The sequence below is a fragment of the Bactrocera tryoni genome, chromosome 1, assembly GCF_016617805.1.
Source record: "Bactrocera tryoni isolate S06 chromosome 1, CSIRO_BtryS06_freeze2, whole genome shotgun sequence".
Taxonomy (NCBI): Eukaryota; Metazoa; Arthropoda; class Insecta; order Diptera; family Tephritidae; genus Bactrocera; species Bactrocera tryoni.
In genome coordinates, this window is record NC_052499.1 from 72,589,422 (window position 1) to 72,616,839 (window position 27,418).

At 36.2% G+C, this 27,418-nt stretch overlaps 1 protein-coding gene across 1 annotated transcript in view; it reads right to left on the reverse strand.

The window, feature by feature from the left end:
• LOC120766671 (segmentation polarity homeobox protein engrailed-like) overlaps positions 1 to 21,692 on the reverse strand; it is a 71,624-nt gene extending 49,932 nt beyond the window's left edge. The window contains exon 1 of the mRNA XM_040092310.1: positions 20,309 to 21,692. Within this exon, the coding sequence (XP_039948244.1) occupies positions 20,309 to 21,311 (1,003 nt within the window). The 5' untranslated portion in view covers positions 21,312 to 21,692. The remainder of the gene's footprint in view (positions 1 to 20,308) is intronic.
• Between the last annotated feature and the right edge of the window lie 5,726 nt (positions 21,693 to 27,418).

Sequence of the window (27,418 nt, forward strand, 5' to 3'; positions counted from 1 at the left end):
ATATGAATATATTGTATGTGTGCGCTTGTTTGAATGTGGCAGCAAATTACGATTCACTAAATATGTTTTGATTTGGCGTGTTGGCATTGCATGCGCCATGTCATGTTTCTCTTGGCAATACACCTGCATTGCTTAGCGATTTTCCCTATTTAGCGTTGCAACGCTGCTGTTTTGACAGTCTTGTTATGCTAAGCAAAGCATGTGGCAAGGAAAATTTACATACATATTTATGTTTGTAAACGTGTACTTATGTGTTTTTTATGTGTGTATATATGTATATTCACTTGGATCACGCTAGCTTTGCACGCCCATTGACTGACCGCCACTTCGCAATGCACTTGAAGCTGGAAGTGTTGGCAAATTTAACTAAAATGCAATACATAGCATTGCCAGATTATTTAAAAATAAATTTTCGAATTGAAAATGAAATTTTTATAATGAAAATTATTATTAAATAAATTAATGTATTATTATTAAAATAAATTAATTTAAAAACTCAAGTATTTTATTAAGTGCGACAAAAATAAATTGTTAACTAAAAATAAGTTTGCTTTTGTACTTTATTACTTATAATATTTTATTTTTTTGTTGTTAAACTTTTTAATGTTTATTTAAATTATTTTATTTTTTAAATTACGGTGCCCAGAAAGGTTCTAAATTTTTAAGGAATCAAACAAAACGGCAAAAATAGAGTTTTTAAAAATCACAGCATTTTTGAAAATTCTTTAAAATCAAATAGATCAAAAATTGCGGACGTACTGCTAATAAATGATAAAAATAATGAAGGATGATGAAATTTCAATAAAATATTTCATAAGGAGAAAAATAATGAAAATAAGTCGAAGACGTTTTTTGCAATTAACTTTTTTTTTAATTTTTTGTTTTTATGCCACTTGCCATTTTTTGTAGAAAATGTTGACTCAATTTTAATGTGTTCAATGGAATCCTGGCCACGGAATCATTAAAAATGTTACAGAAATGTTTTGGGGAGTATACTTTACCACTAACACAAGAATTTGAGTGAAAAAACATTCAGTGAAGATAGTGAGGTCATCGAAAACTTGTCTCATTCGAATCGTTCATACACTATATGACGATAACAACGAAAAGGTTAAAGAAACACTAGAGAGATAGCAGAGAACCTCGACGAACCGAGTATACATAGGTCGCAAAGGTAGCTGACCCTACATATGTACATGAAACAGCATTTCTAGTGACGTGACGGGACGTGATTTTATATGTACATATATATGATGTGGAAACTGTCCCACAATCAATATCTTATATAATATATATTTCTATGAAAGTAAGAGAAAATAAATTTTTTTGCTAGTCCAGCTCAAATTTGATGAGCTGTATTAAGTGTTTGGTGCATATACCCATCACTTCTTTATGTTTTTTTATTTTATTTACAGATCCGTTCTAAACCCTCTCTTTTCACTGCTCAAAACAAGAAAATAAAAAAAAACTCTAGAAATTTTGTTCTAAATCAGCAGCACGGCAACGCTATTAAGTTCAGATACATATGTGTAGGTAGTTATGATGTATGTATGTACATAAATATGTTTATAAATTTTTACCAAATGCATATCATTCTTCATATAACCAACACTGTCTACTCTCTTGCACCTCGCCTTGCTTACTTCACTCCGCCAACTTATTCAACCTTCTGGCTTTGCCGCTGGTTTTTCTCTGCAACGTAATTTAATAATGCGCTTGCTGGTGCTGGCGTTTCAATAACATGAAAAACAAAAGCCGCTGCTGCCACCTTCGAAGTTGCAAGTTGCCACTTGCAACATGGCATGCAAACTTGCCGAACAGGTTGATTTTTTTGGCATCGCTTGTAAGTTTGTAGCTATGTATGTATGTAAAAATATATATTTATTTACATATGCGCTTATTTAGCCTGTTAGTGCCTGCCGCTATTGCTGTTGTAAGTTGCAATCTCAATTAAAGTGTTAAGGAGAAATGCCAAGGAGCAAATGGCAAACTAACTCATGCAACTCATGTACTTACATACATACATATGCAACGGTTAACTGCAAAGTCTGTTATATTATTATAATACATACATAATGGAAATACACTTGTTATAATGTACTTACAAGGAGAGTGAGTCATAAAAAGAAAGTAATATATGTACATTTCTAGATCTGTCTAATTTTATCAATTTTAGGCAAAAACTAGAAAGAAAATAAAAATTTGGCAACTTCGAGGTCATGCGAAAATTTTTCCAAGAAATGTTTGGTCTTTTGTTTCAAAATTAGCCACAAGTTCGCCTATTTCATTCCAACGACCATTTTGGTATGTTTGGGAAACAGGAAATATTGCTGTAGAAAATATCTTGAGAGTATGGTACATGCCGCATCATTGGTGGTATTAGGAACATTTTTTCTTGAAATAAAAAAAAATCCTAACTACTTATTCAAGCATTTTTTCTCCAAAACTTTAATTACTCGAAATGCTTTATCTCAGGAACCAATTTTTCGAAAGGTGGAACATTTTACACCTACCATTGAAAAGTCTTTAACCGAATAAATAGCTTCATTCCCACATACAGTCTCCACGTAGAGCAAAGTTTTTGTTGTACTGGTCCTAATTCTCATATTCCGATTTTCTATTTGATAGTGAAAAGATGTTTTTTCCACTCGGACCCAAATGTGATAAATTCGGTTATTGGAAGCGTTGTTTCTTGAATATCTCGTATGTATGTTTCACAAGAATCAGTATGTATAGCAGCTACGACATTCTCGAAGAAAGACACCTATTATACTCTAAGCCGGTTATATTATAAAAAGTTTGTCATGAACTTTGTAATTCAGGGTAGAACACGTCGGACTCGATAAAACATATATATAAAATATCAGCGTGATGTTAATCATGTCTGTCCGTCGGTCCGTCCGTAGGATAGATACCGATCACAAATTTTGCAATTTTGAATGCAAGGTAAATTTATTGCTAAGGCTTAGGGAAGCTGGGAATATGAAGCGGTCCGAACAACAATACGCCAAAATTCCTTGCCCCTTTAACTATGTACATTCGTGAAAACATGCGCCGCAGGGGCCACTCGGCAAGACTTTTTCTGGGAGTACATAGCGACGAGGGGTATGAAGCTAGGGAATTTGATAGAGAAGGGGCGAAGTTGGTAGGGAAGTTTGAAGGGGGAGTTCTCTGTACCACAATAGCGTTTTTCAGGCAGAAATATTTGCTACTAAGGTGGAGGTAGAAGTACTGCTGCTACGTGCAGCCTCTTTCAGTAAAGCGAGCATTCATTCTGAGAATAAAGTGACAATACTGGAGCTGAGTTCGCAAACTGTGCGCTTAAAGCTGGTCAGGGAGCAACTTAATCATTAGAGTCGTTTAGGTGTCTGGTCATAGCGGAACTGCTGGCAGCTGCAAAGCCGACGAGCTAGCCAGAGGAATCAATCTTGCCGCACTCACATCAGAATGCGACCGACCTGGATCTTTATTGGCGTCATACGTTCTAGCACTGAACAAATGGACTTCGTATGCGCTTAGCAGTCGCATATTGATGGCCAGCTCTTTTTGGCCTGAAGTAGAACGAAGGTTCTTACGTTAGTTTTCAAAGTTGTAAGGAAGAAAGTTAGGAGCAATTTTCCTGGCAACCATTAATGCCAAAGTTACCATTTTTTTTTCAAATGTGTTTTTGTCGAAATTCAAATCATCTGAATGAGAATCCTATACTCACATCCACATCCGATATGTTCATAAATGTATATTCATATACATACATATATACAAACATATAAAATGTATTAAAATATGTACACTTATACTTATAAGCTACCTCTTGTTTGATCCCTCATTTATTTAACCACTTAGCCATTTAATCGTCGCGTCATTTATCATTCATAATGAGCGTTTGTTGTGTTAAATAAAAGTGCATCCACGCATACATACATACACACATGCACATGAATACTCAATAAGCGCGTTTATGACTTTGACGCGCGCAAATCATCTGCATTCGATCATTTCGTCGCTCCGATGTTCCTGCTTTCACCTGCTCCGCAACTAATGCGCATTCGCCACCCTACACCGCCCTGCCCTCCGCAGCCGCGTCAGCGCTTGTGTCATCAACGCTGCTGGTGCAAGGTGCGGTGCGTTGCATCCTCGGCGCTGACGATTCCTTCCGTTCGAAACGGTCATATAATAATGTGTAATAAAATATATCACAAAAAGTACACACAAATAACTATGAAAGAAGAAGAAGAAGAAATAAATGCAAACGCACTGGTAACTAAAATACGACAAAGCGTCGCGTTAATGGCTCATCAGCGTAACTGTGAATAATTTTCCCATCCGCCGCTTGTGTGTGTGTGTGTGCATGTGTTCATTGGAGTGTTTTTCAAACCTTCCGTCTGTCCACTTGTCCATGTTTTTGTGGTGTTTCTGAGTGCTAGTGTTTGTGTGTGTGTGCGCGCGTTTGATGCGTTGGCCACAGACCGGTTGGCCGATTGTCGCACGATTGCTCGTTTGTTAAGCATCGTTTATAAATTACTAGTTTGAATATGCCGCACTTCACTTTGCCTATTCTCTACGAACTCCACACCCAGTGTTGTTTGACTCAACACTTGATGCCGCTACATTAACAATCATAATCATTCATTTATCAAAGTGTTTCTTCTAGCGATGTTAGCAATATGATACTATGACTCCGATCCCGATTCCCTTAGAAGTTTGAAATTCGGGACCCCACTTGGGTTCATCGCAGAAATTTTTAAAGATATTTTTTTATGAAAAATAATGTCTAAGTCTCTCTATAAAGTTAAGTTAGACAAAATCTTTCAGGATGAAATGAAATGGTTAAAAGTACTGTCTAAAAAACTTGGGGTTCATACGACTGAGACTGACATGGAGAAAACATATTCAAGCCTTCTGTTGCCGGTAAACTGACGTTCTATTCTCTTCGGCCGAAGTACAAAGTCCGATGGCTCTTAATACTCTTATTGAAGTACATAATACTACAAGTGTAAGTTAATGACATTGGATACCTTCATAGGTATTATAGGACCAAATATACCAGAATTCTGACGAAATCGGTAAACCAAATCATATTATTAACGGTGTAATACCGACGATATCAATAGAACTTCATTATAAATATACTCTTTTGGTGACATCCACGAGGCAATTTTTGCGTCGTTATTCAGTTCTGCAAAATTACGTGATCTTAGCTTAATTAAAGGCAGGACACTGGAAAATAAAGAATCGGAATAAGGTTGTATGAGAGATATGCGATATATTATAGTTGTCCGATAAGTTGAAATCTGACAAATTATCAATAGTATATCAAAATGTTCCTACGTTTTGAATACGGATATCACAAAATCTGACGCAGAAATTTTTATGTCGCCTTAAAAATCACTGGCTCGTTACATGTTTTAGACCCATATTCTCTTAGGTAAAGTTGTTCAGATGCGTGGAAAATTTTCCGTATATAAGATTCTCTCATTTGTACGGCTCCCTGTAAATCAACTCGGTCCAAAGTAATAGTAGCTCAGTTTTTGAGACCTCGATCTGAAATTTCGCACATGTCATTTTCTCTCCAAGAAGCTGCTAATTTGTCGTATTCGTGATATTGGACCACTATATCATATATTTTCCAAACAAACTGAATGATCGGAATAAAACGCTTGTATGGAAATCTTTTTCATTTGATGACATATCTTCAAAAAATTGGGCATGGGTTATTAACGAAGGCAATTTTCGAAGAAATTATTCAGATGGGATTACTATAGCTTATAGCTGCCATACAAACTGAATAATCAAAATCAATATTAAATCTTTCTATACCCTTTTAGGGTTATTATAGGATTGGTACTGCCGAAGTCAACGATCTTCTGGTTTAAAGATTTATTAGGTTAGGACTTAAGGCTTTCAGAGTAAAGTAATATAGATGAATCTTGATCGCATTTGCGTTGGATCTCATATTTTCCTTGCCGGGCACTATTATTGTGTCACTGACTGTATATATACATTCTTGTACATGCATGCCAATTGAATTGACGCATATGCTAGGTTTTGATAATAATTACACCTGAGTCGACTTTACACGCGCCTAATGTACTTCCTTGTTGTTGTTATTGCATTTGATTGCGTAATTATATTATATCGAATTGAAAGACTTTTTGTGTGCCGAATTTAATAGTTCTGACGCACGAGACGCAGGGTTGCCTAGTTTAAGACAGTACGTTTTCCTATACTTTAAACAATCTCTAAAAAGTAAACAAACCAGCCAGTCGCCTCCGTTGAAGTACATCAGTTTGAAGGTATTCCGTTTACCGTAAATTTATTTTTGGCAAGTGCGTAAATCACTCACGGACTTGTAGGCCACTTCGGGTCTGACCGCTACTTTGCCGTGTCTGTTAGTGTAATATTTGACCGGAGCTATGCCAGCGGTAGCTTTCCGTTGCGTTGGGCTGTCCATTTACACATCAATCTTTTTATGTGGCACTGCCCTCATTTGGTGGGTCTTCCCTTCTGCGTTGCTGTTGGTTTTTAAATCTTCGCTTTTAATTTTTTTTTTTTTGTTTTTGGAAATTTTATTTTACTACCATTCAGTGCGTTCACAAGTGCTAATTTTCGACTACTAAATGCGTTTTTAAATGCGCCTCTTTATGCCGTCTTTATGACCCCACGTTCGCCACTCGTCTGCCACCAGTGTCCAGCGCGGCACGTTTTGAAGTGATGCGAAATGTGTAAGGCGCGTGATTAATGCGTCACATAAACGCAACCTCGCACCGACTTTGCGACTATTCGACTTTGCCGACCGCCGCCGAGTAGGCACAAAAAAAACAAAAATGCGAGAGTGGAGGTGAGGTTAGTTTGGGTGTGTTTTTGGTTGGCGGAGTGTCGGAGGTGTCGCATGCAGGCACCTGAGTATGCAATTCCGTTATAAAGTTTGTATGTGTATAGATATATGCAAGCGTAGATACATACATACATACATATATGCTTATGGATATGTGCATAAGTTATATTACGGAGCCGTTGTGTTCTTCGATAGCAAATTCACTCAATTGAAGACCGGAAAATCGTTTTGAATTTAGCTAAACAAACAATTCGTCGATTTTTCATTTATAATATTTAACGATTCCGGCGAAATAATATCCACCGCGTGCCAATTTCTAACAACAACACTACATATAATTCTCGAAAAATTTCTGAAGAATGGCCATGATCATGAATCTTCAAGTTTATTATATACAATTCTGCCAAATTAATCCAACACCTGAGGGACTTAAGTTAGTGCAATAAATTATTTTTTATTCGCTGATATCTTCATATACACATACTGATATACATATGTAAGTGTGTATTCCGTATTGCCGTCTGGTTATATTTAGCACTGCTGATAAAGTCATTACCATTATAAAGGCTTTGTTGAAGCAAAAATTTAGTAATCAAAATTTTCAATATAACGCAAATCTGTATATTATGCATGTGTAGAGCTGCAAAAAATCTAGTTCTCTGTAAAATAAAATCTAATTTTTTTTAAACGTTGAAAATGTGGTCCTTAACACTTCAATACGTTCTTTGACAATTGGCTTGTGGAACAAATAAGGTCACGGATCTTATAAACTACCGAAAATTCCAAAAGTTAATTACAATTACTTCGGTGTTGGTTCGTTGCACGATTGAAACAGTTAAAAGAAATTTTAGTGTTCCAGCGATTAATCAGAGCGCTTTAAAACACCATCTTTTTTAATGATTATTAGCGATTAGGTTAGGTTTAAAGGTCGACACTGTGAAAAAGGCCAATAAGGATCTTACATAGACAACTAAGAATAGAATGTCAGTCTATTTTGATGCTCCTAAGTATAGATTGCAAACCATCATAAATTGACAAAGCGCTTTGAGACTGTCACACTGACGGCTAATGTCAAATACGGCTAATTCATCAGGCACTTTATACTGAATTAACCAGCTTTTGCAAAAGTTTTCCCTTCTTGTTGAATTAACAAGATGTTTCCATCGCAATTTTCCAAAAGATAAATGCTGGAGGAATAACTTTGAGTTCCTTTTTTTTCTTCGTAAAACTTTTGAAAGATTGCGTCCGACAAGATTTTAAATCTTCCCGTATGTATGTCTATAAGACAATCTCCAGTAAGAGCTAGGATTGTGGCAATATCAATGTTGCTAAGAGCAAGTAGTTGAGTAGTAATAGTTGAGTATATTAGTCGCTCTCGCCTCCTAGTCGCGCAGTAGCCAACAGTTGTCCAATACTTGTTTAGCGAAATCCATAATTCTGCCTTTAGAACGCAAGCGGGCAAAGTAAACCCAGCTCGGTGTTAATCTCCTGTATTCAGTGCAAGCGTGAACTCAATTGCGATCTCTTCGGCTTTGCAGTTTTCAGCAATTTCACTGTGGCTAAATGGTTATCAGCCTTCCCACTTCTGCCCGTCAACACCATCCCACGCATCCTGGTATGCAACATTGGTACCCCACATTCCCCACACTCATCATCATTTTCCTCGCATTATACACCACGCTCTAACACACACACAATGACATCACACACCATCATCTACTTTCGCCGAACCAAAGTACAAAAGGACAGACAACTGATCAAAAAACTCTCTCTGGCGCTACGACATCGACCCAATCGACCCGATTCTTTTTGGCGAACGTCTACCATTTTTCCGCGAACATCATTTTTTAATTTGAAATATTTTTTACCTTTTGGGAAAATTGAAAGTTTTACCTTTTCTACATATTTTTGCGAGCATATCGTTTAAAAATTAAGGTTATATTATACACCTATGTTGTGAAAATGAATACGATAGTTTACATTTACATTACAAGTTTGCGAACCTCTTGGGTTAATTTCAAATACATTTTTGTTTTATACTTTTATAAGAAAATAAATTCAAAAGTTGATAACCACTTGAAGTGAAGTTTAAACGAATTTTTTAATCGCAATTTTGGGAAAAAAATAACATACGGTGAGTGTGGAAAAGGTGATACATACTTACAACAATACACACTGTGTCCGATAGTATTGACAGCGGAATTAGTTAATTTCTTTATTACTCATCGAAAGTCCTGGGAATCAAATCGAAAGCCAGAAAAAAATGGGAGAGGAAATATTTGTAGGTCTACAAATACCGCAACTGATAAAAGATAAGAGTTTTGAAGAAAGACTAAAGAAAAAACTCGTCTCGAATACAAATGTGAGTACTAAAAATATTTTAGGGATTTCGATATTAAAAAAAACATATGTTGTCGAATTCAACTACATAGATTATCTAATTAGAAAAATTAAATATTTTAATAGAATTGGATTTTTGGCAGACATTTTTACGAAAAAATTAAAAATTGAGTGAAAATTTCGCGATATTTTTTGAAATCGAAAAAAATCCTTCGTTCAAGTCTTTAAGGATTGTATCTCTAAGGCCTGCGTTAAGTTTCTCGAAGATCAGTTCAGTAGTTCACGAGAAATATAGCCAACCAACTTCAAAAACACTATTTCGAGAAAAAAGTGTTTAAAGACTTCGCCCTTAGCCTAGCTAACCTTGAGCGCACGAGTTCTCAAGCCTGTATCTCCGAAACTATTACTCGCATCAACTTAAAATTTGGGAAAATATTCTAGAATATTCTAGAATTGTTGTAGTATTTAATAAGACAATAAAAAAAATCGAAAAACCCATGTAATCCCTTAACACCCTTTATTTCTCAGCATATTGCAGTTATAAATAAGTCCTCGTACACATATTCATATAGCCCCAAGCAAATTAAATGTGCATTAAAGCCAATTGTTAACAAAAGTTGCATGTACTAAAATTTAAATTGTATTTGGTTTATCAACTAGCTTGCTCAGTGCTAAATGACATAAAAATTGTTAAAAATGTCAGCAAAAAAATAGAGTATTTTCATTATTTTGCAAATAATTCATATGCATCGCATTTATAATATGTATGTATGTATACACTCACAAGCAGTAACTAGTTATAGATTACATGAATAATTACGAAATTTATTATTTTCAAAATCAAGTAGAAATTTTTAAAACATTTTGAATATCTTGATTAGCGACCACGTTCTTTTAAAAAGAAAGTAACAGTAAATTTCAACCTCAGTCGTACTGGCACCCATCTAACTCTCTACAGCTCACCCTTTAATTTTTCCCACACACGACCACACAACAATTTACTATTTGCACTCGTACAATGAACGCTTCGCAGATTGAGCTGAGCGTCCATTTAATTTATGAGTCTAGCTTTGTGCTTTGCAGCGACAAACAATGTATGCGTCACTAATTACGATTTAATTACAACGTCTATTCACTTAATGGCCTCCTCCACACTTTTGCTGATAGTTGAACTGTTTATGGCAAACGACGACGAAGAGAGTTGGAGCAATGTTTCCGCTGAGATTTACATGCTTGGCGTCACACCAACATCGCCGCCATCCATCAACCAGGTGAGCGCATACAGGGTGCTAAGTAAATATGTACATGTGTAGGTGTATTTACTAGTATATGGCGGCTCCTACTAAAAACAGTTGCGATTATACGCACTGATAAAGAGAGAGTGTGTGCACGAGCATATTATTTAAGAGCTTTGCGATAATTACCACATAGCGAGAGAATAATAATAGTAATAATAATGCATAAACAAGCGCGGTTTAATAAATTGCTCAAAAAGTATGCAAACAGTTGTAGAAACGCGTATTAAATTGAAACGGTAACTCATTAAATAGAAAACGAGCATATTTATGGAAATTCACAATGTAATTAACAGTGACACCATTTGGATTTAAAAAAAAAAAAAATTAATTTTAATGAAAAAAAATTACCCTTTGAAAATTGTATATGTGAATGTGTCATAGATAATTATATATGTATGTATATACATATTTGCTCATCATATAATATATACCTACAACTGTAGACCTCAAATATTTAGCTCCACAAGTTAGTCATAGGTAAACTTACATTTAACCGTTAATTTAGTGTCTATTGCGTTACTTGTAAATTAAATATTTATTTTTGTATAACAGAGTGCGTGGCTTAGACACACACATGTACCCACATACATATGTATATAATTGTACCCTGAACAGGGTATATTAAGTTTGTAACACCCAGAAAAAAGCGTCGGAGACCCTATAAAGTATATATATAAATGATCAATATGTTGAGCTGAGTCGATTTAGCCATGTCCGTCTGTCTGTCTGTCCGTCCGTCCGTCTGTCTGTATATATACGAACTAGTCCCTCAGTTTTTAAGTTATCGTTTTGAAATTTTGTAAACGTCATTTGCTCTTCAAGACGCTGCTCATTTGTCGGAACTGCCGATATCGGACCACTATAACATATAGCAGCCATATAAACTGAACGATCAGAATCAAGTTCTTGTATGGAAAACTTTCACTTTTGTTAATGTATCTTCACGAAATTTGGTACAAAGTATTTTCTAAGGCAACAATGTAATCTCCGAAGAAATTGTTCAGAACGGATTACTATAGCCTATAGCTTTCATACAAACTGAACACATATTTACTAAAAGAAATGCACCTGTGAAGGGTATATTAGCTTCGGTGTAGCCGAAGTTAACATTTTTTCTTGTTTTTATTATATTTCTATACCTTTGCTAGTTCAAATATGAATATGTACATATGTGTGTTAGGTAAATATGCGTTTCTGTTTTGTTGCATTTGCGTTGTGGTCGGCAGTAAAAGTTTTGCAATTGCATTCACTTTTGCCATGGTATGACATTAAAGATGGCGTGACTAATTCATTTGCATAAATTACCTACAACGAATGGCGCGTTTTTAACAAGGCTCTAGCATTAATAAGCGCCCTAAGGTACATACAAATGTATATATGTGCATGTGGTATGTGGTTTATATGCGTATGCATTTAAGCATTTATTTATTCACACATATTTACATATATATGTATGTACTTAAGCATATGGACATTCTATTTTGGAAGACAGTGTTCTATATATTCGATCGGAGGGAAACTGTATAAAAGTATATATGTACGTATAAGCGTCCGTTTCTAATATTATGGAAAAACTGAAATGTAAATTTCTACAACATCAAAGCTTTAAGGGGTTACATGGCTTTACGGATTTCAAAAAATCGATTTTTTTATTACCTTATTAAATTCTACAACACCTCTAGAATATTGTCCTAAATAAAGTTCATTCTTGTGCGCTCGGGCTAGCTAGGCTAAGTGCCCGTCTTTAAATGAGTTTTTCTCGAAACTGTGCTTTTAAGTCGGCTGGTAAGATTTCACGAGAACTACTCAACCGGTCTTCATGAAATTTTACACATGCATTTGAGATACAATTCTTAAAGACTTGGCTGAAGGTTCTGTTTTCGAAAATGTCGCGAAAATTTCACTGATATTTTCATTTGTTTGTAAAAATGTCTGCCGAAAATCCAATTTTCTGTTTTTTTTAGGTTTCTTAAGGTTTTAGCTAAAGCACTTGTTTTTCACTTTAGATGATGCTGTAAGGAGTTATCCAGCCAACGCGGACGCATATTGTTTGCGAGGGTTTAAAATTTTTTTTTCTAAAAAAAAATTTCAGAATTTCTTTGTTAAAAGTGTAGGTTTGTAACAATAAAAAATTCTAATAAAATATTTCATTTTTTATATGGGAAAAAATTTGGTAAAAAATGCTGTTTTTTACCCGAGAAAACCCATGTATCCCCTTAAAGTACAGTTTTGAGTAAAAAACCTTTGTACCAAGTAAGGTAATCACATACTTATTCTTTCATATATTCATATATATTATATTCATGTGTGTATGTGCATAATAAACAAGTTCTTAATTTTCACGCCATATATCTACTTAAGATGCCTGCCTCAGGGCAAATGCAATATATTGTATTTTAACGCTTCAAAGCTTTTTATTATGAGAGATTTCGTTGGGCCTTTGCCAATTATGCAACAGCAAAAACAAGCTACAAGTATGTAACTGCATAATTGAAAGAATATGCACATTTCAATATGTACATATACATATGTATGTATATAGATATATAAAAGTTAATATATATACACATATATCTTTATATAAATTTATATATGCACATAAGCACATCTGCCTTTTTAGGTAATATTAAAAAAAGGTTCAAAACGCGCTTGCGTGCTACTTTACGATGCATGTTTAAATAAATTAGCATCATTTTAAATAGATGCACTCACAATTCACTGCATATAACTTTTTATGACCAACATTGTAAAATAATATTTAATTGCAAATATGCTTATATAATTATATGCAAATATTAATTTCTCAATACTTGTCACAAATATTTATTTAAAACTTATGCAAAATCAATATTAAGTAATATTATTATTTTTCTTGTTAGAAAAAATGTCTCCATTACTAGGTTACTTAAATGTGTTGACAGCAGCTGAGAAGTGTTACAACTCGTTTGTAATTGGATACTAGTTTGTTGTTGTTAGATACTAGTTTTAAGAGCAATATTTTATAATAAACAAAATTCTAAGCTGCTTACTGCCTTCCAATGTTATTACGCGCATACTTCTAATTACTAGTAACATAGTTCTCAAGAGGAGCGTCCTTATTTAACCTAGCGGAAATCTAATTATAATTGTATTAGTCATGGATTAGCTGAGCTACTTCATAGCCATAAGTATGTAAGTACTTGGCAGTGAAGTCGACTGGTTACTGGCTTTTAAACTACTTTGCAACTAATATGAAATATGAGTCCAACAAGTCAGTCTACTATATTTGCCACACACATACATTTACCGTAATGAAAAGCTAGGACTGAAATTGAGTAGTTCACTAAAGAATCATATTATATTATCTGATCAAATTTGACCCGGACAGGTGCATTTAAATTGCTAGTGTATCCGAATTGAAAAAAGCTCTCAACGTTTAGCGATCGACTAAACAAATTTTGCTTAAAGTTTTGGGTATGTAGCCAAGAATGTAGCCAATGGCGCTCCAAAAATGAGCCGAAACCGGGGAAAAAACGAAATTCTCTGATTGCGAAAGGAGTCTCTTTTGAAGGCGATAATAAATATTGATATTAAAATAAGTTAAATTTTTTGACAGTCCGGGTCATATTTGATCATATGGTACTTAGACATTACAGTACGATTACGTTGCAATTACCGTATTGCTTATTTGTTGATAGTTACGCTTCACTATCAGCAGCGAAATTCATTCGATTATTGCAACTACACTCAATGCAACAATGTTCATTTGTCACCGCAACATTGTTCTGTTGCAAGCTTGGTGTTGAAACATTTATCAATATGAGCCAGAAAAGTTTGCAAGATATTGACTGTTGTTGGAAGATAATATGTATGTACATATAACTCAACAAATGTCTAATGATGCGGATTTGCAATAAAGAATTCTCTGCTTGGCTAATCGTGTGCTTTAGCATTTTTCTTTATCTGCAACTTCCCGTCGAAGCAAATTATAACTGAATTATATAACTTTACAAGTATGTCTATATTTAAGTATATATACATATATGTACATATGTAAGCTTATATGCTCCATTCTTTGCTGATGACTTCCTTTTGTTAAACGGATGGACTTTGCCACATGGAAGCTAGTACTTATAAAATTAGTTCATATAAAGAGCTGATTTATAACTGTAACTCTCCTTTGGTTTAGCGTCAATAAGCAATTTTATATGTGGATAAGCTGTAAGATATGCTTGTAAATATGTATATAATTATACCAGTATAATATAGACAACAAATTGGCTTAATTTGCAACGCTTAGTTCATAATTCTCAACAGGATAATTTAATTATTTATTGGACTTTATAAAGCATTGTCACAGTGGGAACTAGATGGCAGTATATGTATGTATACGAGGGCAGTCCAATAAGTACTTGGCCTCGCTCAATGACTCTACTAGCGCAAGGGATGGTTACTGCCGTGCAGTACAATCACGGAAGCGTACTTTCCAGATCTCCAAAAAAATTATTTTTTAGGTGGTGGATGTTGGATTTACATCATCTTTTCCATAATTTTCATTTTTCATTTGAAGGTTAAGTACTTATCTCACCACCCTCGTTCCTTCAAATGCTCTGTAGTATTTGTTGTTGTGGACTGTTGATGATAGATATTATTCATACGTATACATACGTGCACTGTTGGAAACAATAATAGAAACAACATCAACTTATGTACTTAAAACCAAATAGTTATTTATGAACGAAAATGATTGTATGTACATAAAACAGATATAATAGAGCACTGATAACGATACTTTACTGTGTTCTGCTTTTTAAGTCGACTTCGTTTTTCATATTTATTTTGCAATCTTATAAGTGACCACCTGTTTAAGCTGGAAAAAGACGAATAGAGAGAAGACACAATTCCGTGAATATTTCTCGATTAAGACTTTCAAGAAAATTTAGCCACAAATTATCAATTTTTGGAAAATGAGTTATTCAATTATAATTTTATATCCGGAATGCGTCGCGGAGTGCACTGTACATCTATAAGGGGAAAAATAAGGGAAACTTCTGAAATGATGCACTGTACCGTTAGAAAAGTGTTTTCTGCCGTTCACCTTAAAGATATAATGAAGAAACGGTGCAGGAAGCGAGCCACATCTTAAAAGTTGGATTTGATTTGTACATAAAAAATAATATTTTTTTTTCTCAAATGACCTCAAGAATACTTTGCAGGTATCAGTGTCCAGTCGGACATTCAGAATACACTAATTGAAAAGGATTTGAATGCACGATCAGCAAAGAAAGTTTCACTTCTAAGCAAGAAAATATCATAAAACGACTATCTTTCGACAAGCAACACATAAACCAACACTCATAATTTGAATAACTGTTATGGTCTAACGAAACTAATATTAAATTGTTCAGTTCTGATGAGAAAATATAATTAAGACGCCCAAAAAATACTGCTTTCATCATGGGGATGCTTGTCAGCCTCACTAGTTGGTCCGATATTCTGAATAAAAGAAAAAATGTGCGCCCCAAACTACGTTAATATACGGGGGAGGGTGATGCCGTGGAAGAAATGGCCTAAAAATGGAAGTTCATGCAGGATAATGATCCAAAACATTCCTCAAAACTTGTTAATCTAATTGAAAAATATAATTCAAGGCTTTAAACCAAAAGAAGACGAAGGACTTTGGGAAAAGTAAAATCCGTGTGGTGTGCAATTAATCCCTCAACTTCCCTGCCTCGTAGACAGGTATACAGACATACATATGTACGTATTCTGTAGTTTTATAAAATAAAGTCTGCACCACTAAATGTTAATTAAATATTTATGTTAATAAGATGATTAAAAAAATCCGATGTTATTTAATTTTAAGTGTTTTTTTCGAATCTTTTTGCTTCTTGTAATAAAGTATACTCTTATCTGTGTTAGAACACAAAAGCAAATAAATATTACTTTAGTTCCTTAAGAAATATTTGAGGACAACGAATGTAACCAGCTTGCTTTTGTTATTTTTTCCAACACTATATTTAGAGACATAGCAATATTACTGATATTCGAGTCTGGTATAAGTGATGTCTATAGATATATACATATCTGCATCTCTTGTTCTCTTATTACAACTTATGTTCCCTCGAGTACCCGTAGAGGATAAAATAAAATGCCTCAGCGGTTTCTGGTCAGTATAATTCTACTACCGATTTTTCCTTAAGTATTCCGAATGAAAATTTCTCGACCATTGGGTTCAGTATATACAAATATTCGAATTTGTGTTATAACTAGTCAATAAATAATCAATTATGAACGTTATGAAATTAATGAGAGCATTGAATGAAAATCCTTTAAATATGAGTTTCGTGGCCGAACTGCTTTTGAGCTCAATAATAAAACAAAAACTACTTTATATATACACATATTATCTAAATATAGAATAAAAATTGGGAGCAAGTGGATCTACAAATTTAATTTTTATACCCTGAACGGTGCCACGAAATTTGCAACACCCAGACGGAAACGTTGGAGACCCTGAAAAGTGTGCTTAAAAATGATCAGCGGGACTCTTCATCTGTATACATATAAACGAACTAGTCGCTCAGCACACGTTTTTTTTCTCTAGATATAGCTGTCATATTTATAAACTGATCGATCAGAACCAAGTTCTTGTATGAAATTTAGTGTAGATTAATGTCCATAGCAATGCTATAATCTTCTAACACACGGATCAAGTTATAGCTATCATTCAAACTGGCCTATCGAAATCAAGATACAGATTTTTTACAATTTATTGCTATGAGAAATGCTTCTGTGAAGGGTATTATAGCTTCGGCGTAGCTAATGTTAACATTTCTTCATGTTTTTGATATATTTGACTGTTCTAGAATTTATTAAAAACTTGATGAAAAATCATTACTTTTAAGTTTAAAATCCATTTGAAACCGATTTATCAACTCTAGGACATCCGTTATATTTTTCAATATATTGCCTTTTCCACACTCCAATATATTCCTACTCTCCGCTCTTCTTATTTATATATGAGTTTGTTTTTACCGATCAACAGCTTTATGCCTACATACAAATCTATAACAATGCCCCACATTAATATAAAACCACAAAAAGGAAATGCAACTGTTTCAATAACAAAACAATAAACACAACAAGCACGAACCAAAAGCGATGGACTCGTAATATGGAAAAAAGATGCCGCGGCACCATGATCGATGATCAATTGTTGTCATTATGTCTTGATGAGATTCTGTTTAAAGCGTAAACACAGTAGTGAGGTCACTCGCCTGTGGTGGATTAATCAATTTCTACGATGGATCTGCACATCAATGCGACGCTGCTGCTCATAACAACAACAGCAACACCAATAAAACAACAAGAAAGCAACATACACAGCAAAATCAGTGGCAGCCGCAAAAAGGAAAACAATAAACGGCGGATAAAAATAAACATGAAGGTGAAATAAAAGCGCTAATAACAGCAAAATCAATCCAATTCGTCGGCAAATGTCTATTTCAGGCATGCCACATTTCACTGTGGACCTCACTACACGTTTGGTAGGTATGCGTGTGTTTGCAGATTTGCATTCCATTTGGCGGCGGACGAGCGGCATTTTGATTGCAAATTTGATCGTTTTGGCGCATGCGTATCATTTTCACTCATCACTCGTCGGCCAGATGTAACGAGCAAAGTGAAAACGGACAGATCAGCGCACCAAATATACACACACACACACATGCTTGCATATGCACACACACAGAGTCAAAAATGATGTGGACCCAATTTCGTTATATATGAGCTTGATTTCTTGATTGACTCGGCGTTGTTGTTTTTGTTGCGGCAGCTAACTGTTGACCATGCGGCATGGCTTTTCCAACACGTCGCGGTCGATGTTTTCTCGTTAAGCCCCGGAGACCTTGCCGTGATCGTGTGATCGTTCAGTGAAATCAGCTACTGTATTGCGCAGCGCTTTCCGTAGTCGGCGCTGCTGTCGCCGCGGCTTCGCTATGTGATAATATTCAGTTAAATTGGATTCATGCGGGGCACGTACGCACAAATCGGTGCTTCGTAATCAGGCGGCAGTGCCTCGCCAAGCTACTATCGGCGTTAAAGTAGACTGGGCCACAGCAGAACAGATCAATTCAAATTACGCCGCGAGCAAGGAAAGCAAAATGCCACTTTTTGTAGCGTTTGTGCCTCCATTTGTTGTTGGTGGTTTTGCTGGATTCTTTCACTTGATTTTCAACACCTCAGCAGCGCGCTCCCCTCTACCAGCTGATAGCGGCCAACAAGCCATCTTCAATTGTAGAGATTATTATTATTACAATGTTTAATCACGTGATTTGTAATGGCAACGCCGTTGGTTTGAGTTAAGTGCGCGTCGTCATCAGCGGTCGTCGTCAGCTTCCTGGCGTCATTTGCGTTACGCATGTACGAAAATCAATTTGAAATTGCGCTTCTTCTCAAGGCTTCTTCCACGGCGGCCGCCAGCCAACTCATATTGGCAAGCGTCTCATTCAGCTAGGCAACAAACCTAATGACTGGCGCCTCAAATCCGGTAACGAAACGCTTTTCTGTGCGTTTTAATCTACTTTCGGCTACTGGGATTGAATTTAGTGCTACCGACTTTGCGGTCAGTCCACTGCGCAGTTGTGGTGAAGCACGTTCTGTGAATTTTTTCATTGTTTCATATTTTGGCTAACCGATTGATTAATAAGTTGAGGAAATAATTGTGTCGAGTGAAGATGATAATCGAACAAAAGCAAATAGCATTTGGTGAAACCCAGACGGTTTCCACAGTATCCAAAACTACAATAACTACGTTGAACATCATGAATGACCCACAGCTAGTCCAGTCTATACTGGAGAGACTGAGGTCTAAACCTTGATTCTAGAAAAACATAAATGATCCTCAGCTAGTCCAGTCCACATCCTGGAAATACTCAGTTCTAATATCCTTACTCTGGAAAAACATTAATAACACTCAGCTGGTCAAGTCCACGTAATGGAGAGACGCAGGTCTAATATCAGTGAGATTAATGACACTCAGGGGTATCCAAGCAGCACGCATCTCGGCTAGTCGGGTCCCCGTGCTGGGATGACTCCATTTAATACCTTGATTCTAGAGAAACATAATTGACCTACAGTTAGTCCAGTCCATACTGGATAGACTCTGCACTAATATCTTTACTATGACTCAATGTATTATAGGGGAACACGGGTCTAACAACTTGATTCTAGAGGAACATTAACGACACTAAGCTTGTCGGGTCCACATACTGGGATGACTCCGTTTAATACCTTGCTTCTAGAGACACGTAACTGACCCACCGCTAGTTTAGTCCGTACAGTAGAGACTGAGCTCAAATATATTTATTCTAAAGGAACATTAATGACACTCAGCTAGGTCAGTCCATGTAATGGAGAGACTCAGGACTAATACCTCTATTCTTGAGAAGATCATGGAATCTAAGAGATCCGACTTGATGGAGAATATAATCATGTGAACAATATTCCTTTAATATCGAAGAGAGACGATACAGTGACTGAAAATGATCTCGTTAAGTTCAAATTGTCATATTCCTAGTAACAGATCCCTACGACGAGATATCCTTGATTAATTTTGAGACCTACGTTTGTCAACCTCGACTCCGTTATTATGAAAGCTGATATAAAATTCAAATAAAGCTACAGAAAGTATCGATGAGACGCGGTCAAACCCATCCAGTACTTTAATTGCTAATTGAATAGTAAAGAAAGTACATAATGAGTTCTTCAAATCATCATATAAGACTATCTTCCTAAGTATACTTTCCTACCTTAAACCAAACTACATCCATTTTTAGGTTAGTCAAACACTTACCTGTACCGTCATCAAAATTTTTGGTTGATAGTTGAAACAGAGCATCGAGTGGCGTATCACCAGCCGATTTCTGCGTTTTTTCGCCAGTAGCAGCAGTCTCGGCACTTTCCTTGTGCCTTTTGCTCTCCCCTTTATCATCGCCACCATTCGACGACACACCGTCTGCAGTTGGCGCTGCGCTCAAGGTAGGCGAGCAACAGTCACTACCCGCAGAACTGGAATGCGAACGCTCCGAACCATCCTCAGAAGGTATTATCGAGGGATCCATACTCATCTGGCGTAAAAGTTGTGCCTGCGCTTGAAAGTGTTCCTGCAGCTGACGCTGATAGTCCCACGCCAGACGCTGTTCGTAGTGCAACAGCGCAGGCGGCAGAAAGGGGCGCAAAGGCATTGCGATTGCCGCGCCTGCACGCATTGCTTGCCAAGCATGCGCCGATGACTTGGGAAATGCGTGTGCATCGAGTAGCAATTGTGATGGTGGCATGACTAGTGGTGCCGGTACAGTTGGCGCCAGACGCTCGCCTAGCACTTGAGCGGGTAGCAATGAGGATGGTGGCGCTGCTTGTGGCCGTGGTATCATTGGCAAAATTTCGGGTTCCAAAGCTTTAGAGGGCTTACTAAGCGTCAATGGTGCTACCACGGGTGGCGGCGAAGCCGTGCTGTGCAGTGTTGGAGAACGAGTTGATGCATCGCCTTTACCTAAAATATCGGCGATCGAAAAGCTTTTCACACGCTCAGCACTTGATTTGCGGCGTTGTGGTGGTGCTGGCGCCTGATTTGCAGTTAATCCAACTCCGTCATTGACATCCAGCAGTGATCTCTGGTGGTTATGTAAGTCTGTAAGTCGCGCGCGTTTTATATCAATTGGCCGAAAAGCTGTTAAACCGTTATGTTGTCTAAGATTATGCATGGCTGTTACCAGGGGCGGGCTGGGCGACCCCACTGAAATCTCGGAAATCGCCGGACTGGCGGGGCGTGGTAGTGGACTGCCAGAACGCATCATGCTCAGCGGTAATTAGCACCAACCGAAGTAGAACTCAATTTTGCAATCACTTTTTTCGCTCAACAACGCTAAATATCACACACAGCACGTGACTTTGTCTGTTCTCATTATCGCTTCTTGTTTTTCTGCAATAATTAGTGTAACAGTTAAAGTACTCAGTGACCACTCAAATCGTGTGGGAAAGGTATGTGTGTAACAATATTTTTTTGCACTGGTTTCAATAATGTGAACAACACTGTCATTTCGTTGACGACTTTAGCGCCTCAGTGTGTCAGCGATTGATTCGCGATATATCCGGCGCGTAAAAACGATTTGCAGAAATGCGTCGGCAAAACGACAAACGCCAAAACGAACGAACACATCAGCGTTGTGGATATATACTTGCACCGTGACGCGGACTGAAACAGAAAAATGGCCTGTTGGGCAGCCTGTCCTGTAGCGGCGCTCAGCACAAGCTCGCAGGCGCGATACGCGGCAGTAACTCGTCAAACGAGCTGTCAAGCCGAATGGAAGGGTGTGCGAGAGAAAGAGAGAGAGAGCGCGGTGCGCTCCCAGTCAATTACAAATAAAAAGTTTATAATGCCTCAGAAATAGCAAAATAAGAATGGAAAAACAGCAAGCTGCTAGGTTTGTGCAGCTATTGCCGTTGTTGTGTTGTTATTCATGTTGAGACAACACAAACCAGTCTAACTCATACTCTCGGCAAGAGACTTGATAATTTGCAGCTCTTTCACATTTTATTTTTTCTATTGCCTTCGGTTCTTAACTTAATAAAATGTTTCGTGACGTCACAACTCTGTCTCTAATTGGATTGAGAGTCAATGCACACTGCAGTGGAAACAAAAATAAACGCAAAGAGAGTAAAAGTCAAACGCTCCGCATTTTTTGTGTTTTCGAAAACACCCTGCGGAGCACAAAGCGGGGCGTGTTCGCTGCCACACTACGCTTGACCAATCATAACGCTCTGTCGTCGCTCTTTGCCTTTATAGTCGTACATAAGTGCCTATGCATGCATGTTTGTATGTTTGTATGTACATTTGAGCGCATTCTTGGCATATGATATAAGACGCTTTTTTGTAGCTGTCAAAAGAACGTCATTAATTTTTCCAATTTGACGCTGTTGGCCCGACTGTTATGCAGGCATGCATGCGTATGTGTGTGTGAACGGATTGTTGGCGCAACAATAACAGCGGCATACAGATATGCCCGTATTGTTGCGATATTGTAGCGACTTCTATGTGTATGTGAGCTCTCATTTATTTAACAATAAAATATGTACATATGTATGTATATGTATATATATATACATATGTACATACATACACTGAAAGCGTTCTAAATATATAGCATACACTGCGATTACTTGCTTCGCCATCTGCCTTTATGTGTGTATGTATGTATTTAGGTGTAGTTGTTGCTTTAGCGTCTCTTTTGTTTCAATTGTTTGTCGCTTTGTTGCTGCGGTATTAATTTCCTTTGGCTTTTGGTGGCGACAATGGTGACGGCTCGTTCGCTTGTTCATTCTGTCATTTTGCTCGTTTAAATTTCTTGTTTTTTGTTGTTTTAGTTTTTGTTTTTGTGCTGTAAACTTTCCACTTGGTTGCATGCGTTAATTATTATAATTGCTTTGCTTGTGAATTGCCGAATTTCTTAATGCCAGTTTGTATTTATTATATGTATCTTCTAAATACATGCATATGTACATAAATATGTACATATGTATGTACATACGTGCACTTTAAGTTTGTTCGTTTGTATGCTGCTGAGTTAGTTAACCCTTCTCTGTAAGTATTCAATTGCATTCAGATATAAAATTATACATATAGGGTGCATCCTTGGTTCCTATCGATAAAATTATGAGAAGATTCCTCGATAAGTTTGTGTTATACAATGTAATATAAATGGATTTTTATATTCAAATAAGTGTACTTTAAGGTAGCGCTTATTTCGAATTTTACTAATATCTTGTTGGTTAAAATAAATATTTTAATCCTCATAGAACGAAAATATATAAGCAAATATTCACACAGGAATTTGGTGAAAAATAGTTTTTTTCAACTAGTTTTCCTGACGATAACTTTACATATTAGATTCTCTTAATTATTTTATTAAATATGTACATACGAAGTTATTTTAATGATTTTTTAATAGTTTCAGAACTTTTTAAGATCTTGAAGTTTTTAGTTGAATATTTTGTTTAGCTTAAGAAAATTAAAATAATTTATTGGAACTGTAAGAATATTTTATATATCTCCAGGAGAGACTCGAAGATTTCTGCCGCTAAAGCAACTTCAATAACAGAGCTGTATGGAAGATTTTTTTGTTTAAAATTAGCTCTTTTGAGAAAGCCGAAAAATCTTATTATGGCTATAGATGAATACAGGTGGCGATCGAAAGACTAAGCACATTTTTCATTTTTGTGAAATTGCGGCTTTCCAAAACCAAGTCGATTCTGTGAAAGTTCTGTGATCTTAATAAATCGAAATTGCTATAAAACATCTTATTTCTTCCGCCGCGACTGTACTTCAGAACGAGCGCGCACCGACTGGATTCCGTAGAAGGCGTTCCTAGCTAACGAACGAGGGGTGGCCAGTTATTTCCGAGCACCTGGAGAGTTAGGACAACCATTTTTGCGCTACGTTTTTCTGTGAGAGGTGCAAGCCGAAAATGCAGTGTTCGTTAGAACAGAGGTATGCGATTAAGTTCTGTGTGAAACCGGGTAAATCTGCGCAGAGATGTTTGATATGATCAAGCAGGCTTACCTAGAAGGCCGGGAAGAGGTCGCTGATGAATGAGCAAATCCAAAGTGAAAACGATGATCATTGTATTTTTGACATCAAAGGCACCGTCCACCATGAATTTGTTCCTCTTGGACAAACCGTCAATGCCAAGTTTTACGTGGAAGTGAAAGAATGACAATTATCCTATTATTTACCGTTGAGCCACAATTTTCTTGGCAAATTTTATGAAATTTTGTCAGCTTATCAGAGACAATTTGAACGAAATATTACCAAAATAGTGTCCAATTGCGGTCATTGGAACTTACATACATACATATGTATGTATGTTCGGTTGAAGGAATTGCTGCTGTATGAAAATAATAATGAAAACGTTGTGTTCATGAAATTTGTCCAGTTATGGAAGATGTCCGGCTATGAGGATTGTCCGTAAGCGGAGTGTTACTGTATACAAGTTTATCTAAAAATCAAGTTAGTTCTGAATTATTTATTTTTATTTTAAGGTACAACTTAAGTATATTCTTTAGAGGTATTGATACCCTACTCATTCCTATTTTTATATAAATTGCTTCTGACAATTATAATCATATACATAGATATGTATGTACATTATTTTAATATACATATTGACCCGCATATGCATTTGTTGAAAAATATCAGATGATAAAAATTTTTTTAAACGTATAATATTAAGACACACCCTCTTTTGCATGCACGTACATACATATGTACACGCTTACACCAACCAAACAGGCATATGTAGACAAATCTGTATATTAACGCAGAACCCGCCGAATTAGTACCCAACATTATTTTGCCGTGTACTCAATTTCCTCCCTCACCTTCTTGACAGTTTGACAGTTATCGTTAAGCGTACACTCAATTGTCATCAATAATGATGTCTACTTGTCTCCACGATTGTGCCGAACACCCCCTTGTACACACATGCGCTCGTTTCCTATTTGGCAACTTTTGAGCTTTGCGTTGCACATTGTCACTGCAAATCCACACACACACACATACACTTATGCAAACGTAAGTTGTGTACGTGTGTGTATGTGTAATCGTGCCTACAGCCAGACGACTTTCTATTAACCCGCTTATCCGTTCAATTGCCTATGTGGCGGCAGCGATTTTTACAGCCGTCCGACCAACCGCTCGTCCGTCCGTCCGCCCGCCTATTTGCCCGTTGGCATGTCTGCTAGTTTGTCTTTCGTTTTCGCGGCAGCGTCTGTGCCGGTTATTCTTTGTCGGCTATTTTCGCCTTGATGTATTTGCTGACTGCAGTAATTTGCAAAAGTGTTTAACACTGAAGGTGTCGCCGCCAATAATATTATTGCTGCGGCTGTTTAGTGTTGTTGTTGTTGTTAGTGAAGTTTTTGACTTTTTTTAGTTTTGTGCGCTTTTTGATTGATCTTGTTGTTGTTACCTATGTATATACTAGTTATGTTTGTTTGTATGTGTCGCTAAAGCATTCTTTGCTTTGTTGTTGTTGCTGTTGCGCTTGATGAGCGAATGTGTGTGAGTGTATTGGTTGAATGTTGCATGTTGATTGTGGCTTGCTGCTTTGCTGATTGCTGTTTGTTGTGTATATGCATATGATTGGATAGGTGCGTAGGTACATACATATGTACATACCTATGTACTTGTTTTATTATTGCACTCATACTTACAAGTATATAACTGAGTTTGCTGTCGGTAAGCGAATGCCATACTCAAATTGAATGCGGTAAATCACATTTGCTTGCTGAAGAACTTTCAAAACCAAGAAGTCGGCGATTATTACTGCAGGCATGGAAATAAATGCTTTCCGAGTTATGCCACATATGTATATATACCTATATTTAGATATGCGGTTATGGACAAAACAATGGAGTCACCCAAACAAATTTTGCAAAGTTTCTAGATGGGAATCCTAGATGGGTATTTTCGATTGAAAATTAGGGTTTATTCAATATTAAAGAATAAAATTTGGAAAAATAAATATTTTAAATAAAAAAAATACAATAAATTTGGGGCATAGCAATGTAAGTTTCCACCAAATTTCGTAAACCAACTATGAATTTATTTCGCTTTTTATCATTTTCAAAGGCTTGTGCCCTGGTCTATGTACATATGTATGTATGTACATATGTATATGGAAACTAACTACTTATTAGACAAATACTAACTTGGAGGAGGAAAAAAAATGAGCCGAAACCAAAAAACAACGCCAAAGCCACTCAAAAATCAGAGTAATGTTTATTGTTGTTTTCGATATTCGTAGTTTGGTGCATCATGAATTTGTTCCGGAGGGACAGACAGTCAATAAGGAGTTATATTTAACCATAATAAGGCTGTAGGCTAAAGTGTATTACATCTGGTAGGCATTACTTTGAAAGCAAAGAAATAAATATTGATGAATAATTAAATATTTCGAGTTTTATTTATAATTTCCGGGTACTTGTGTACTTACAATGTCGATTTTGTAGAAGAAAATATTAAAATTTTATTTCACACGCTGACCCAATCATGTTTTGTCCATGCACTACAAGGGTTTTAATTGATTGTACGCATTTCTTTATTTTACCGTTTGTTTTGAGTATTTCTAACTAAGTAATATTAAGTATTGTGCTGCCTATTAATAATTTCACCAAAGCACTCAATACTTCCCGTAAATAGAAAATCATTTAATTTATACTTCAAAAATATGATCTTATTATTTCGTCCATAACTGTATGTGTATTAGTATGTACACTTACATACATACATATATACTACATTATGCTTTTGTAAGTGAATGCCATGAAAATTGTTACAATTGTTTTCGTCTGCGACGAAGATGGCTCCCATTTATTGTGGGTTATTAAAATAATAATACGAGCACTTCTATAGTAGTGCAACTAAACTTTCGCCTATTAAAGTTTTTGTGCTAAAATTTGCAAACAAATGTACGAAAAATGGCATACAGTGGCAAAAACTAAATTCCACTATGCATACATATTTACATATGTGAAATTCTGTATATGTATTTACAATTATAAGCAGACAAATATGCTTGGTAAACTTGCTAATGGGTTGGCAGCATAACTAATAGCACCCGTAACGGTTATCAGTTCACTCGTAAAACGGAAGCAATATTTTGTCGTTAAAGCTGTTTGGAATATTATTAGATAGTTAGACTTAGACGAATTTTATTGTTGCAATTTAAAAAAAATACTCGTTCTCCCCAATAGATAATATTCTACTTGCAACTCTCGAAAACAACAAGTGTTCATTTTAATTAAATTCCATCTTTCTGCAGATTCTTAAAATATAGGGTTACGTTACTCGCAAAGTGGCGAGTATATTAATGAAGTACTTTTTCTTTGCTGTCAGATTTAAGAAAAA